Source organism: Copadichromis virginalis, linkage group LG23, assembly GCF_057382275.1.
Source record: "Copadichromis virginalis isolate Kocher_CV1m ecotype Utaka linkage group LG23, C_Virginalis_male_GT1.1, whole genome shotgun sequence".
NCBI classification, from domain to species: domain Eukaryota; kingdom Metazoa; phylum Chordata; class Actinopteri; order Cichliformes; family Cichlidae; genus Copadichromis; species Copadichromis virginalis.
In genome coordinates, this window is record NC_140639.1 from 14,706,917 (window position 1) to 14,723,872 (window position 16,956).

The window sequence follows — 16,956 nt, forward strand, 5'->3', positions numbered from 1 at the left end:
GTTAGTGTAATAACATAATCCTAATCTCATTACTAAGTCCCTCTCCTCCCATTAACTTAGTCGTTAGAGAGCGTGGAAGCCTGCAGCTGAATTCAGAGGGCCTCCCATACAGCCCAGTCTTAAAATATTCACGAGCTTCACCGTCTCATGCTGACATTAAAATTCTTTTGATGCATCAGTAAACACCGATAAGCCAAACTTTTACGACCACTAACCCAAATATGCTGTGGTCCTCTGCTTGCCGCTAAGCATCTGAATCCAAGCTGAGGCACGATCCCTACACGACTCATCGTTAGCAACAGATTCCTTAAGAGCTTGAGGGGCCGCAGATCATACTTTTTTCATTATATTATATATTATATAAACAGCTTGTGGCTGTTTGTCCCTCCTCACCCTGCGGTTGACCCACAAATTTTCCCACTTTGGAAACAATCAATCTTAGTCATCAGTCGTTATGTCTGGATTACAGGGATTAACACCTGGTCGTGTCTCCCAAATCCAACATACTGATTACACAAACCAACTGTTCACGTACCCTTTGAACATGCCATGAGCCAATCATCATTACTCACTTCCTCTGCGAGTTCTTGTAATCATTTGGCTAGTTTGTGTAAATCAGAACCTGCTACACTGGAGTGAAATTACACATTTTTCTATCCAGCACCATCTCCTGCAAAAACATCTATACAAGACGTCTTTGCTTGGTCAAAAACATGTTGGAAGAAACTGCTCGGATCGTCTAAGCCAGGATGTTTAATACTCCTGCACTGCAGAGAAAAGGTATGAAAGAGGTCAGTGTGGGCAGTTAAGATTCCAAAGAACAGGACTCCACAGAGAGGTCAACAAAGCTGCAAGAGTGTAAATGATTAAATACCGTTTCTGTGAAAGTCCACAAGGAGTGTCCGGATGCTGCTCAATATTTACTGTTGTGAACTTCTTGTAAACAGGCACATGAAGATGGAAATAAGTATTAACAGAACCAGGTCTGTGTGTTTTAGAGTACATCAGGGCCATTAACTCCTTAACATTCACCCTCTTTATTAAACAGGGATAAAAACTTGGAAGCACTTTGTTTGTTGGACTCTTGCATGCAAACAGCACATGTGACCTAATATGACCAAAACCTTTTTGCCCTTGTGTTACAAAAAACTGTTGCTGCTGAACTGAGACCAACTGAACTGTGAGGATGTTTTTTTAAAAAACAAACAAACGATGTACTTCTTTGTGCACAGTAGCTCAAAATGTATCTGAAAAGATCTCACCAACCACTGCGCTCACCTTTTAGTTGCTATGCACAAACAGTTGTTACGAGAGCATTGTTGTATTGTTGTGCGAGCATCTGGTGCCTGTGTTGTCCTGCGGGCGGATTTTGCTTACATGGTTTGAGTCCGCTTATGAACAAAATGAGATACAAGTTGAATTTTGTTTAAATAAAGGTCAGCACAATAAATACTACACTCTTTCCTGAAGGGAGAGATCGCTTCCAGGTTGACAATCTCCTCCGCCCACAGCACAAAACTAGGGTATAAAAGATGGACAGAGCTCGCGGGTCTTAAAGGTGAATCCAGTGAGGAAGTGCTTAAACTTTCATTCTTTTTAATGACCAGTGGGGTCCTTCACTAAAAAAGACTTCCGGTTGCATAAAAGTCTCTGGGATTTCAGCCCTCGGCGCCCCCGTTTTCTGACTTCAGTAAATATAAATTATCCTCATTATTAAAGCTAAAAAGGAGGATTATTTATGGCATGCTAACTAAGTAATAACTCAATGACAACTCTTTAGTCAATACTCCTGCACTGCAGATTGTTGAAGAATTCCTTTGAACAACAATTAAATCCAACCCACCAAGATACTAATGAAAAATAGACTCATAAGAGGTCTTCACTAATATCTCAGTGGCTATGTTCATCTTCTATAATGTCTGTGGACACAACGGGTCACCGAGTGGCTTGATGAGTATAAAAAAAATGATAAAGCTTTTAGATTAACCAACTCTCAACCCAGAGATAACGGGCCAGTGCATTGGACTGTGTTCACCATCAAAACACCAAATTAAGAAATATGCTTTGGTAGAGTGGCATTTATAACTCGAATTGAATTCCAGAAACTCAACAGAGAATCAATGCCAAAGAAGCCATCAGTGGTCTTTTCTTTAATTTTTAATTAATCTGAATATAAAATGTTAATGGGTAAACCTTTGAGGAGTTGGTGATGGGAGCCAGACTAGCTCTTTCCACCTTACCTCCCACCTACACATTAAGCATCAGCGACTCAGAGAATGTTTGACAAGTGAAAAACAAAGTGTCCCATGTCTGTTTTGGAGTGGATGTGGTGGACAACAAATACATACATTCATACATACAACATACATAAAAAGAGAGAAAGAGAAAAAATGCTGAAAATGTAAAATTCTACTGTGACACTGGAAAAAAAGCATGTTTCAGTCTTGGGAGACCTTCCATGAGTGTGTTCTTGTAGGCACAGTGCATACCAACTATCTCAGTAATCAGTTACTGATCATTGGGTTCATGTGACTGATGTAGAAGCTAATCATGATAGCTTGACTCTGACGTGGCCAGGCAGCAACACACTGTATCATTTCCTACAATCAGCAGCCACTTAATATGAAGACATTCACCTTTCAGCGCTGCCTTCAACCTGATCGAAAACTAAGCGAAGACTGCTTATTTCCACCTGGATTTTTTCACCATTAAAAAAAAAAAAACTGTTTTAATTTAGCATTTTACAAAATAATAATAGGTGAACAAAAAAAATCCTTTTCCCAGTACACTGAATGCATAACCTCGGTCCACCACAGTAATTGGCTGCTGAGGCAAATCAATGCCTCAGATCAGAATTGAAGCCTTCGGCTTGTTTACAACATCTATCATTTGTTCTTATCAAGAGTGATCAGAGCAATTTTCCCTCCCTTAATATAGGTTTGATGGGACAAAGAAAAGCTCAATTCTCAGAGAATTGGAAAACACATTTCTTGTGCTTTGTGGTAACTAAACTGTCAACAGATAAGAGAGTCCATGGTATCAACTCGTGGGTAATTCATCTTACAATTGTGCTGTTGTGTTTTCCTTTGGAACGGCTTGCAAATTTGGTTTGAGGCCTTTTGCTCATATGTCAGCGCGAATGCTTCGTCCAAACGTTCACAAAAAACGAGAATGTAAAGCAGAATGTACGCTCAGAGCACTCGTCTCCAAATCTGCTCAACTTACGTGCAGTGGCCACTTAAAAGCAGCACATTTGTAGCCTTGTGTGCACTTCTAAATCTGTAAAAGGGCGATGAGCTATTCGTCCTCAGGCAGCTCTGCAAACTGCTGTAGACAGTAGCGTGAGGTGAGAGAGCAGTGTAGGCCACTTTGTATCATGTCAGTGCTAGCGGTTAGACGCCATCTCCACAGTGTCCCTTGTCACCAATCACATCCTTTTAAACCACCCAGGGAGCTCGACACCCCCCCTCACACACACACATACACACTCCCTTATCTGTCAATGCTGCTTAAATAATGTAATTAATGACTTAATTAACATTTCCATAATCTATTTTAATAAATCTAACACGGCATAATGAGAGTTTCTAACCTCCAGGCAATGGCATATAAAAATTCACAGCGCAGAGCTGCATGGTCAGGGCACTGTCGCAGCGCCGCAAACTCTCACCATGACAGTAAAGGAAGGAGAGAGCGCATACTGTGTGACAGCCCTCTGAAAGGCAGTTCAAGTCTGACAAATATCATGTGACTTCGTGAATGTGTCCAATAACAGACCTGCAGCACGAGGAGGAGGCAAGAAGATTATTTTGGAGGGTCAAAATGCCGGAAGGAGGCCAGAGCATCGCTGAAAGAAGGATTGTTCGAGTTTTTATGAGATGAACAAAAATGTATTCTTGAACTCAACTGTGAAATAAAATTATTATTGTCAAGTTGAGCTAACATGTGGAGCTGGACCTGCTGCGTGGTTTCGTCTAAATAAATCTTACATAACAAAAGATGCTGTAGCTGACACACAACAACTACACAGATCTGGGTGATTAATCAGATTTTAATCTCAGTTCCATTTTGCTTCCCAGTGATTATCCTGTTTTCCTTCTCTCACCCCAACCGGTCGCAGCAGATGGCCCCGCCCCTCCCTGAGCCTGGTTCTGCTGGAGGTTTCTTCCTGCTAAAAGGGAGTTTTTCCTTCCCACTGTCGCCAAAGTGCTTGCTCATAGGGGGTCATATGATTGTTGGGTTTTTCATTCTATGGGCAGTAAAACTTTTTGTCGTTCAACATCTGGCGAGTCCGTCCGCAGCTGCCTTTGTCTCTGGATCGTCCGGGGTCTGTCACTTTTGGTAGCAGGCAACAAATAGCTTCTGCCTTTTGTTGTTCACCCTGTAGCTACTGAGTAGGACCCTCAAGATGTGCAAGTCCACTCACCCTTGAGTCTCTCATTGGTGTCATAATCTACCAGGGACTGACTGGTGGATTTTCTTGCAAGACGAGGTTTTATGGTCAAATACACCCCCTAATTAGCACTTAACCCCATAGACGATGAACCTGTGTCCTGCACTTATTTTCTCCCACTGGTTTTTTGTTGTGAACTCAAATTAAGCAAATGAGTTCACAACAAGGATCCAACATGATGCAGACAATAAAAGGTCATTCTGAGCGGTTTGCTTGTTTATCTTCATCTTATCCCTGTCTGTCAGACTAACGGGCAGAGTCGTGGGTGGGGGTGAGTTGGGGTCGTTCCTTACTAGACCTCCCACCCTTGGGGCTGAAGTGTGACTGAGATGCACACTGACAAGGGGCAGCAGGACACTGGCACATCCCAGGCAGCACAAGCACAATGAGACACAAGGTCTGTGTAGACCACTCCCATTAACCTTCTTACTGTACCAGTAATAATGTACAGTTAGGTCATTAACTATTTAGACAATAACAACTTTTGCAGTTTTACCTCTGTACACCACCACGTGGATTTTAACATTCACTTTTAATTAATTCAAAGGGTTTTTAAAAAGTATTTTATTAGCTTTCTTTTTTATACACAGTGCCCCATTTCCAGAGGCTCAACTGAAAACTCGATGACTGAAAAGTTGATCCATTGGGTTGAGATCTTATGACTGACTTGTCCATTGAAGAATTTTTAAATTCTTTGCTTTGAGAAGCTCTTGGGTTGTTTTTGAGGTTTGCTTTGGATTATTATCTATTTGCACTATGAGTGCCGTCCCACCAGTTTTCCAGCACTGGGGTGAACGTGAGCAGAGAGTGCTGCCCTGTACCCCTCACAATTCATCCTGCTCCTTTTATCAGCAGTGACATCATCAATAAAAACATTACTGACCCAGTTCCACTAGCAGCCATACATGCCCATGCCATAACATTACATCATGTTTTACAGATGATGTAGTATGCTTCAGGTCCCAAACTGTTCCTTTTCTTCTCCATGTTTTTCTCTTCCCATCATTCTGGTACATCTTTCAGTGCCAGTTTCATCTTGGCTTCTGTCCAAAGGCTGTTTTACAGAACTGTGCAGGCACTTTTAGATGTTTGTCTAATCTTACCTTCTTTTTCCTGGGTGTAACAAGTTGTTTGCACTTTCTTGGTTGTAGGCTTTCAATCAAAGCAGACAAATATAACTAGTAGTTCAACTTTAATCGAACTGAGTTTTTTCACACCTGTTGGTGTTACTGAGCCGGTCAGCACAGGCCTCTTTTTAAGAAAGACCCAGATTGTTGATTTGGACACTCATGACGTTTTTACTAAATCTATGATAGTTCAAATGCCTTCCTCACTAGCACTGATATTTCTTTAGGCCTCAATTTCAACACTTGAAATCAACTACAGATTGTTTATCTGCATACTTTGTCATGAAAATACAAGGCAAGCAGGCTCACTTGGATATCAAACTGCTTGTCCATCAACAGTTTAATTTTTTTTTTTAAACCTTGGAAAGTGGTTTGGCTGTGTGTAAAAATGACTATGATTGTTAAACCACTTGAGTTAAAGTTGAAAGTCTGAACTTCAGTCTTATTTTTGATTGATTTTTAATTTAACATCCACTGACTGTAGCTCTGTACAGGGGCGAGAATTACAAAAAAAGACAATGCCTCATTGTCCAAATACTTATGGACATTATGGACCTAAACAGATCATCTGTTTAACTTGTTATGTAGACACATGGGAACATGAATAGCACAAAGGAGATGCTCCAATGTGCTACTCACTGAAAACCACATGTCAGCATGAATGGTTCCTGTAAGAGTGTGAGCATTTGAACTAAAACATATTTGAACCTCTTTTGACTTAATTATCGAGCAAATACCTGCAGCTGAGATCTGCTGAGAACGCAGCCCATCTGACGCTGCCAAACATGCTGTAAACAAACCAACTTCCTGTCATAAAATTACAGCTCATTACTAGTGTGGATAAGGGCTTCAACAACATAATGATGCAGAAGCACATTACCACCACTATATTTATTAATTACCAGTTGAGTAGCCACATTCCTTGCAAGGGCGGTTAATGGAGAGAGAGGAAGGGGAAAAAAACGTTAGAAGCCTTGTTGAGTTAATTACAAACAGCCTGCCTTTTTTTTTTCCTCCAAGTTAAAACAAATACTAGAGGAAGGACACATGTAGAACACAAAGTTTTAATTTTGCTACTGGCACAGAAAGCTGTTTAGGGTGATTGGAGGGTCACTTCCACTGCCACCATCATATTTTAGAAAGTATGTTATTAAGCAGGGGAGCTTGTCTGAATCCCAGCATCCAGTTTAATTAAGCAAAGTCGGCAAAGCCACATTAAAAACATAGCTTGATTTTCAAAAATATTATTAGGAAATATAATTCGAAGTAACCCATTATATATTTATCACTAATTTAGGCAATTACAGGTTACATAACCTGTATCTGTAATCTGATTACAGGACCTGCCATATGCTGCTTTCTAATCAGAGAGTAGTTATTGTTTATGCCAGAAATCTAATGCATTATTTACAAGTAAGATGTTAATAAAAACAGACTGTTCATTTACTAATGGTTTACAGTACCGCAGGCATCGTTCCAATTAGCAATATAGAGATGGAAAAGGAGACTAAGTGAAAACAAGAGAGGTGGGAGGGTGCTGTGGGTCAGACAACAACATGTTTTCAGAGATGATTATTTGGATGACACAGGCACTCGCTGCTTCTTGTTTTTAAACTCACATAAAAATGAAATGTTACTTGATAATATTGTTTTATGCATTTAGCAGAACAGAATGTGGAAAGAGTGCGGAAAGAATGTTATCACCATTTTAATCATTAATCATTCTGACCGTGTTAGACTGAGTTCAGCCCAAGGGCACTCCATGGTGGGAAAAAAACAGTACACATATGAGTTAGTTAATAAATGCACAGTAAAACAGAACACACTCACTTGATGAGCAGGGTCTCTGTCAGTATACCGAAGAAAATTGCTGCCACTTTAAAGGTGCTGGGAGGAGGAGGGCTGGTGAAGGCCGTCATCATGCAGTAAACAGCGTAGGGCACCAGACTCATCAAAACGGTCGCTGTGATCAGCACGAGCCACGTCTGCCACTGGAAGCTCACCGACCGCCACGGGGAACTCCTCTGCAGCTGGTACTGGACGACACAAAAGAGGAAGCCTCGTGACAACGTTCATTCTACATGTAGAAACGTAGAAATGTTTTTGATTCTGACCTCCGTGATCACGTTTGGATGAACCCACTTTAAATGCTCAAAGCAGTAAAAAAAAGCTCAAGTTGAGTAAACTTCATATTTAATGCTACAATAACGTTCCTGCGACACTTTCATTTTTTAATTTAGCACCCTGATTATTTCGGAACAACTTCAACTACAGTGTGGATGAAAAGCACCACTTAAAAGTACAATTACCCTGTGCTCATTTCGACTGAATGTGAGCTTGTGTGTGCGTGACATCAACATATTCATGCTATTGGTGAGGGATAAAATGAAAGCATTAAAATGAGTCCTGTCAAGCTGAGAGTATTATGCAAGAAAGACAGGAGAACATGAAGTAAAAGCAAAGACCAACCGTCAACCTGTCTGTCAGCGTCACTCTGTTTATTAATAATGTCCAGACTGCCCGCCTGGAAAGTGAAGGGTGTGCATATTATGCATGCGTTATGTCCTTCTAAGTGGTTTGGTAAATTATATTTTGTAGTCAGTAGCTCAGGTTGTTTTGTTTACCTGAATATGAGCTCAGCAAATCTATGACACGAAGAGTTAAGTGAGCTGAGCCGATGACTATCGCCACGTTAGCGCAGACAGGTAAGTGCAGAGCGCTCTGGCTCAGTGTGAAATCCTCCAAAGTCAAATTCAAGCTGTTTCTCTGAAGTTTGCAAGATTACATAAATAGAGACTCACAATTTTGAAACACAATAACATGATCTGCATTCTTATCTTATTGTTTGTAATTTAAATTTTTGTCATTTAATAATGTATACTTTATTGATCCCTGTGGGGAAATTACTTTCTCTGAGTTGACATGAAATGTTTGACTTGAGTCCATAAATTCTGGAGAGCACCTAAACAACACTGTACTTTCTTTATTCTCCAAAAGAGGAAATAAAATACCCACATTTAGCATACTTTAGACATCAAACATCATTCAAGCTAATTTCATCTATTGGTTAATTTCAAGAGCCAATAAAGGCAAAACGAACGTTGAAACATGTCTTAATAAGGTGTTATAACAGCAGGAGCGCTGTGAAAGGACATGATATTAAAAATAATATTATTAGCATAAAAAATGGCATAAAAAACAGGTTCAGGCACTCCACAGATTTGGATTAGTTTGTTTTTAATTTCTCTAGCTGACTAAAATAATGGCCTGTTACTGCTTGTCCAAACCTAACTTAAGTGCCTGGAGTGTGCTGACTGATTCACTGGAGAACATACTTCATGTTAAAACTACCAGCTGTGGTTAACGCATTAATATTAAAACACGAACAGGAACAGTGAAATCCCAACAAAACTAAGAGACGGACCTTTAATTGTCTGAAGATAGATATCCTTTCATTATTTCTTCTGTTTAACATGGAAACACTGGCAGATTTTTGTCATTTCAATCTCCTCCCATTCTGTTAACTTCATGGATTAAAACAACCCAACCTTTCCCGTGCAAATTCACATCAAAAGCTCTCAGAGAAAACACTTGTATTGTGAAAAGTTTGCAGTAACTTGTGTAAAAACAGATTTAAGAAAAACTGCGCATAACATTGTTGACATCTAGCGACTGATTTATGTGTCATTTGACCACAACAGAGAATAAGTGAGAGAGCAATACCATCCCGAAGGGAAAGAATGAAGGATAAATCATCATTAGACGATAGGGAACGGTCTCAAGATAGCACTGCGCGCCACTTCTGCAGCCCACATGGAAATACCTAAATGCAGCCAATGCTTACTCAGCTGTGATTGGTCAATACAACTTGGACTACAAATGGAAGTACAAAAATGTTGACCCGATCGCCACAGATCTGGTATATCCATACAAAGATCTCAGTTTATAGAGATTAATAGCTGTCCACCTCGTAGAAATTAGAGGCACTCTAGCTTGTAAATGTGTCCCCAGCTTAAAGCAGTCAGCATACACTGAGCAGCAGAACAAAGTTTCTTCATATCCAAATCCTAGTACAGTAACTGCACTTTGACCCTGTAATAGAGATTAAACAAAACCTCCTAATATTGGAAGAAACTCAAACTAATGCTTTAACCTCACACCTGCTCTACACATTCAGTGCTTCATTACTTCAGGCTTGGCATGGTTGTACATAACACCTGAAAGCAAGATAAAGCACACACACACACACACACACACACACACACACACACACACACACACACACACACACACACACACACACACACACACACACACACACACACATATAAGCACTAAAAAATGCATGCAGTCATTAAGTGTGCATGCCTTAAGTCCTGTCCAAATATTGCCTCGCTCTGGAGACAAACCAAACCACTTAAACAGTGTTTGATTAGCGTCTGGAATTCATCTGCAAATGCACACTTGCCTTGTCCTCTTTCATGGCTGTTATTCATTAATTAGATTCTTTGTGCAACTGAGCTATCCTCAATGTTTAAGGTTACATCAGGCCCCAGTAAGTGGCTGGCTGATAACAGAATGCATCCATCTTCATTACTCAGCCCTTTCTGTCGAGGCTTGCTCCTCCACAAGTGAGCAATGTCAGTAGGTTCTAAGAAGCTGATACATTTCATTGCATTCAAATCCTGAACTTTTGCCTCCTTTGATTTCGGTTGATCTGATTAAATTACTGGGTTATGGTTTCCACTCGTGTTCTCTCGTGGTTCTTTTGTGGTGTTTTTTTTTCCTTGTCAAGGTCGAGCAGTGTCGCAGCCAAATGAAAACCAATCACCTTTTGGGGTTTATATATATATATATATATATATATATATATATATATATATATATATATAGTCAGTGAATTTAGTTATTCAGAAATGACTTCTTCTGAAATTGAATTTTCTTAAATATCTGTTGGTGAAAATGTTTTTATTAATACAAATAAAAAAAGAAAATACTGCGAGCCATCGTTCTTGCCAAAGAAACTCCAGACGTTGAGATAAATGTCTGCATAAACCGAGACATGACTGTACTCCCAAGGCTATCTTCTTTTATTTTGGGAACCTTGTAAGGAAAGCTATTAAAAAAAACAACCCAGTTGTGGTGGTCAGTCCTTAATGTTTGCGAGACTGAAAGCATTTGAACACAATCCTAAAAAGGCAGACTGAAATGAAGCTGTTAGCGTCATATCCATCAACCGGGCTGCAGCTTTTAGTCACATCAAGGCCAAACCAGTCTTAGTGTGTTTTATTGTAAGCTCTCCGTCAAATTAATTATCTGTGAAGACGCTGAGTAAGGCGACAATAAGGAGACAGCCAGTCACATCTGTCTCACCTCCACGTAACTCTGCATAGAATGAAAGCAGGTTTTGAGTATTTTGGGGAGGAGAGAGAAAGGAGACGCAGCGGTGCATCGTCTTCGTGAAGGGAACTGATTACAAACACAGTACATAAAGGATATCTACCCCCAGGTCTGCCCCTTTATGGAGAGGAACGCCGTCTTGCCAGAAATTACATTTGCTCTGCAGCCAATCCCAAATTCAAATAACACGTGGTAATCCAAACACTACACTGAGAAGCAATAATTTAAAAACCCAACAAGCAATACATTAAAAAAAAATCAGTCTGTTATTTACTCCTGATGTTTTATGACTATGACCTTTAAACACTATACTAATCAATCAATACAGGAGGGAAGAAGCCTATTGGGAATATTTAGATTCTACAGATTGTGAAAGTAGGGCACTATTTATCCAAACACAATCATTATTAATAGCCCGACTGTCAACCCAAATACATTTTCTACATATTTTCCACATTAGCCCCTCTCCCTCCAGAAGTACTCATACACAATGTCCAGCAAAGGAGATAATTAATGAACCACAGCTGTCACGTCAGTGTTATACAAAAATATGTTAGAATCCTCATAAAGTCATGGTCAGAATGTTTGGCCCATCATTTAAAGGACTGTCATGGCGATATTACATCACATAACTCCAATAATAACATCAAAGTTTTAATATAACGTGTTGGAGAGGAACAAACCGCTACAGGTGATGTAATATGGCAGAAGATAATCTGATCCAGGTCTGTATGTTTTTCTGTTTCATCGAGGTTTTTACGCAGCGTTTACATTCAGAAAGAGGACAAGAAGCGAAATGAAGTCTTTGATTTCACTTACAAGTAGAAAAACAAACAAACTTACAGCCTTAGAGCTGCTCTAGCAATATTGCAATTTTTCATGTTTTCAGTAAAATCACATAAAGATTAAAAAAATGTAAAGTGCACTTCTAGTTGTTAAATACTGCAGAAAATGTCATGATGTGTTGGTTAGCTGAATGCTGAAAGTACAGGAATGAGTATCCATAAAATGCTAAATACATTATAAAGTGTTTTGTTTTTTTTATACTGTTGAAACTTTTTGTGAGGAATCAAATTTTTTCAAGTTCTAATGTGTTTCTAAGGAATCAGAGATTTTTTGGGCAAAAATCTTAATATTAGGAAACTGACTGTCAAACACACATAAAAAAGGCTTATGCAGCTAGTTTTTTACTGGTGTCTGGAACGATACAACGAGCTACTACTGCCAGAACTACAAGATGTTTGCTGACAGCCATTAGACAACAAAAATCAAACGACATGCTTTCACCTACCAGACACTGGGCTGTTAAATACGTTACACAGAGAGATGGGATGGTATTATACAGTCAGGAGTAATATGTTACAGTTATTTTGCTTGGAAAGGCCAGTGTCTAATTAACATTAAGATCCATTACTCTTGCCACAGTAGATATCTAGATTGGGTTCCCCAAGCTGCGTCAGTATTTAGTAACCTTTAACTGGCCTTTATAGGTGTATCGACAAACTCTAGTTAGATCTCCTAATTTCAGGTGTGACACAAATTAACTCTGTAACATGGAAATGCCAAGCAGCTCCTGAGACCGTCTCCCGTGTAAGTGCTGCTTGTTTGCAAGCAACAAGGATGAAGTTCTACTTAGCATGACCAAACTCGAAAGTCTATTAACTTATTGAGATTAAAAGCCTGATGCCTTCCCTCCCCACTCACCCACCCCTCCGTGGCCCCATCCCCCGGCCGACATCACACATCCAAAGGAGAAAGGTGATTGATGAGAGCCATCAGGCTGCTTGGAATCTCTTCTCTCATTAGACTCCTTATGCATCTGAGCCTTTTCAACACACACTGGGAGAGCAGGGGAGGGGGATGGGAGCAAAGGGGGTGTAGATCCTCTGACTTTTTAGAAGATAACTACTTATACTAAAATATTTACCTTGTACATTAATCTCTGGGAAATTAATTTGCCATTATACTTTCTCTCTGGGAAAAAAAGAGACTTTTTTAATTGAGAAGTTTGAATCCCGACTCCCTAATCTTCATGCTTAGTGAGCGCTGTCTCTTTTGACTCACTCATTGGACTGGCTGGAAATTAATGTCCCAGAGGGAGCAGTGTTTGGACAGTCAGGGTGGATCCTATCATCGACCACTGAGGTTCTCCTGAGGAGGGTTAGCTAAAGAGCTGAAAAGGGAAGCAAAGACTGTTATGTATGCATATCCCCAACAGACACGATCAATCACATTAATGCAAGTGCAGCACATTATTATGTACTTAATTTCCAATGGATAGTAACATTACTATAATGTGCTGGTGATTGCACTGCAGTAAACCAACTGGGGTCCATTCTGTCCAGACAAATAATCTCATTACATCAAAGACAACAACCAAGATAAACAGTGAGAATCAGAGCCTTCAATTTAAACTGCAGCTGACTCTTTTCAACTTTTATGTTGCAGATATTTTAGGTTTATAAAGCAGCACTTGTAATGAATTAAAAAGGAGTGTAATTCTTTAAATAACAGGAAAAAGTATGAATTTTACTCATTAATCTTTATTCATTTTATTTTCTGATTTTTAATCAAGTTTAATTTTTGGTTGCTTTTTTCAATAGTTTCAGTTCTATATTAATAACAATATGTGTATTTGTCATGTGCAAAACAAGTTCAGACCAGGTGCTACAGTACAAACAGTTTGTGAACACAGTTTACTCACAGTCATCCCAGTACCAACAAATATATACACCAAAGCCTTCTTAGGCAGGCAGATAGATTTTTCTTAAATTTCCTAACAAAGTGTTTTTTTTTATTTCTACGCTACAGGGTTTTAACTGGCTCAAGATTAGCCTTTAGGAGGTGCACGGAAGCAGGACTGATGCACGCATAGTTTAGCCACTGATTCTGTGCAGACATACTTCTTTCTAGTAATTAGATAAACAAAATGCATTTTATTCCCAAGTAAATTAAACCCTACAATGTTAAAGATAATTATTATCACAGTCCTGGTGATTTTCCTTCAGCGTGAGGTCACCACCTCTTCAGTGTTAAATTAAAAGTACGGCAGTTGACAATAATGATAGAATCACTACACTTGTAGGATATTCACTCGGCTCTTTTATTTTGTAGGAAACAATTAGATCAAAGAAAACTATTTTTATTTTATTGATGAACATCCTGGCTTAATCTAACATTCCTGAATCAATTTAAATTAAATTATTGTAATTCAGAAATCTTTTCTAGATCACATGAAGGGAAAAAAATACTGAATCACTCAGTGTTGAGGAAAAAAATGACAGCGTTACATTGAAATGTGTTTTTCTAATCTAAATACCTGAATGTATAGATGATAATCTCAGAGACCTTAACATGATTTTGCACCAGACTGAAACAATGGAAAGGGTTACACAACTCCTTCAAGAAGGAAATCCAACACAAAGTGTGGCAAAAAACTCAAACTTAAAGCGACATGCCTATAAAAAACAAGCACATTTACCCGCTCGTTTATGACATGGGTTGGATGTCAAGTGAAAAACCAGGAGAGATGGCAATCATTCGCTCACACTGTTGCTATGCCAGCGATAGAAGTTGGTCTCAAGCAAAGAGTGTTAAAGCTGATAGTGATGTCTTTCTTGATGATTCCATAATTTTTCCTCTACTTAATCTGTAAAACCAATCATACCATTAATTGAAATATTATAATTGAATTTGTTTGAAGTCCCAAATAGCTTTGTGTCATTTCCTATGAAGCAAAAAAAGTTGAATGAACATCCTCCAAATTTTTTGCCAGGGGTTGTAGTACGATCACTGTGTGAGAGCCAGAACTGCAATGCAACCTGGTCTTTTTACCTCCTCCTGTACTTGTTACCTGAGATTCGAACCCGACTGTCTGGTTCTTTAAGCCTTTTCTCTTGTATTGTGTAAACCCGACACGTACTGTGTGAGAATGTGAGCAACAATGCATAAATCTAACCATGCGGTTTGTACAGATCAGCCAAACGGCATCACGTTACAATGATCTGACATTTCTTTCCCATATTATAATAGCAGGGTTAATTAGGCCCAGCTTTCAACAAACCCACTAATGTATTTCCCTTTCTTTTACCTCAGCAGCGCAGTATCATGCATATTTAACACCCTTTCACAGACTTGGTGTGTTAAAATGAGTAGAGAGAGACATTGTTTTCAAACAACTCATCGAACGAGCTTTAGCTTAATTATGGTATTGGCTCAGGTTGATGAAGCCTGTCTGTGATATTGGTCATATAAGTCTCCAAAAAAAAAAAAAGATGTTGCCTGCCTCTGTCTGTTTCTCATATTCATTTCAAAATGCCCTTGCTAGTCTCAAACTACTGATGAGTAACTTGGAGACTGGTTGATTGTGGCTGAATGTGCGTCCTTGTGGGGAAGTGTAAGGCACCGCATGTGAGTGGGAAAACAGAGGATGCATTGTGTGGAACAGATTGTGTGTCAGAGAGACAGAAAGAGGGAGAGTTTGTCTATGAAGGGTGGGGTTTTGGTCATCTGCCATCGGATAAGATATCCTGACAAGGCAATCAGAGAGAAACAAATTCTGCAGCCACATGGGTTCAACTCTCTCGTTCTTCACCCTGATGAGCTTTTGAAAAATGGAGCTCAGTTGAAATTGGTTTTGTATGAGAGGCTTCAGATCTGTCGCTTGTCAGGATTATTGCCACCTGTCTTCATTGGCTGCAAAGGTCTGTTAATTAATCTGCCTCTCCTTCTTAGTGGCCAGAGAGGACGGGGTGAGCACTGTGCTGTCTTCCCTTCTCAGCACTGATGTGTCAGATGTGGTATTGCAAACAAGCCTGATAAGACTGCTGCGATGTTAAGCAGCAATCCTAATCAGTATCATTAAAGTACTGCATCATGTCCCCTTCCTCCCAATTTTATCGGGGAGGCTCGTTAATTGCATATTTAATTTAATTTGGTTAATGAAAGTCATGAGAAAATTTATTTGATCGATAGTAATATCTCTTGTGATCAATGAAGCTGCAAACAGAGCTCTTCATACATTCTCTCCTGACTGATCATGTTAAACCAAAATGAAGTGCAAAAACATCTATTTGGTGCCAAAGAAATTAACGCAATGTGCTCTGTTCTATTAAAAGTAACATCCTGATATCAGTAAATGTAAGTGGAAGCCTGCAGCTAAGAGCATCAACATGTAATCCAGCATTGATTAATTGGACATGGACAGATTAATATGCCAGTGGATACTCATGCCAAGCTTATCAGAGTAAAAGTGTTATTACACAACCATCAGCTGTGTGGCTGTAAATGAGCAGAAGAGTGGAGATGGATTCAACCAGCCAGGTTACTGCACAAATACAGGGAAGGGTTGGGGGGGCATCAGTGGACTTGTTTCCTTTGTTACGTGGGCCCCAATCACACTCCCACAGGAACTTGCCACTGGCCCTGGCCCTGCAAAGTGTCAAACTGATCAAGTGTTGGCTGTGATTGTCTGCTGCTGAGTGTCTGCACCTGTGCATTCCTCTAAGTGTTGAGATCCCAGTGATTTCTTTGAGTGAAGTTTGAACTTGGCCTGCATTTTGCAGTCCGGGCGTACCCAGACTTGCCTGGCTGCGAGCGGTTTGTATTGTACACACACTTCTGTCACTCTCTGCCGTTCCTTTGGAATGCAAACCGCCAGTGTCACAGCAGAGCCATATATTGGGGCTGCGTGTTTTTGTTGCGGTGCAGGTGCAGTTTGGGATGCAGGGCCGAAAGGCTTTGCCAAGTCACGGCGTGCAACTGATTGGAAAGAGCAACAGTTGGAGTTAACCGCATACACAATGAAGTTTCTGTTTCAATAACAAGTCTGAACAAAGAAAAAAAATCATTAAGTAATGTTCATTATACATTTCCTCTCTGAATACATGCCACTGTATCCATAATCAACAGTACTTTTACATATGTTTGATTAAACTAAAAATGAGCTGCTGTTTCTCCAAGGACATATTTTCATGT

The 16,956-nt window shown here is 39.7% G+C and overlaps 1 protein-coding gene across 4 annotated transcripts in view; it reads right to left on the reverse strand.

The window, feature by feature from the left end:
- Positions 1–16,956, reverse strand: part of LOC146680487 (uncharacterized) — a 142,818-nt gene that overhangs the window by 2,015 nt on the left and 123,847 nt on the right. For all 4 annotated transcript variants that reach the window (XM_085447846.1, XM_085447845.1, XM_085447844.1 and 1 more), the window contains exon 4: positions 7,411–7,616. In XM_085447846.1, the coding sequence (XP_085303972.1) occupies positions 7,411–7,616 (206 nt within the window). The remainder of the gene's footprint in view (positions 1–7,410; positions 7,617–16,956) is intronic.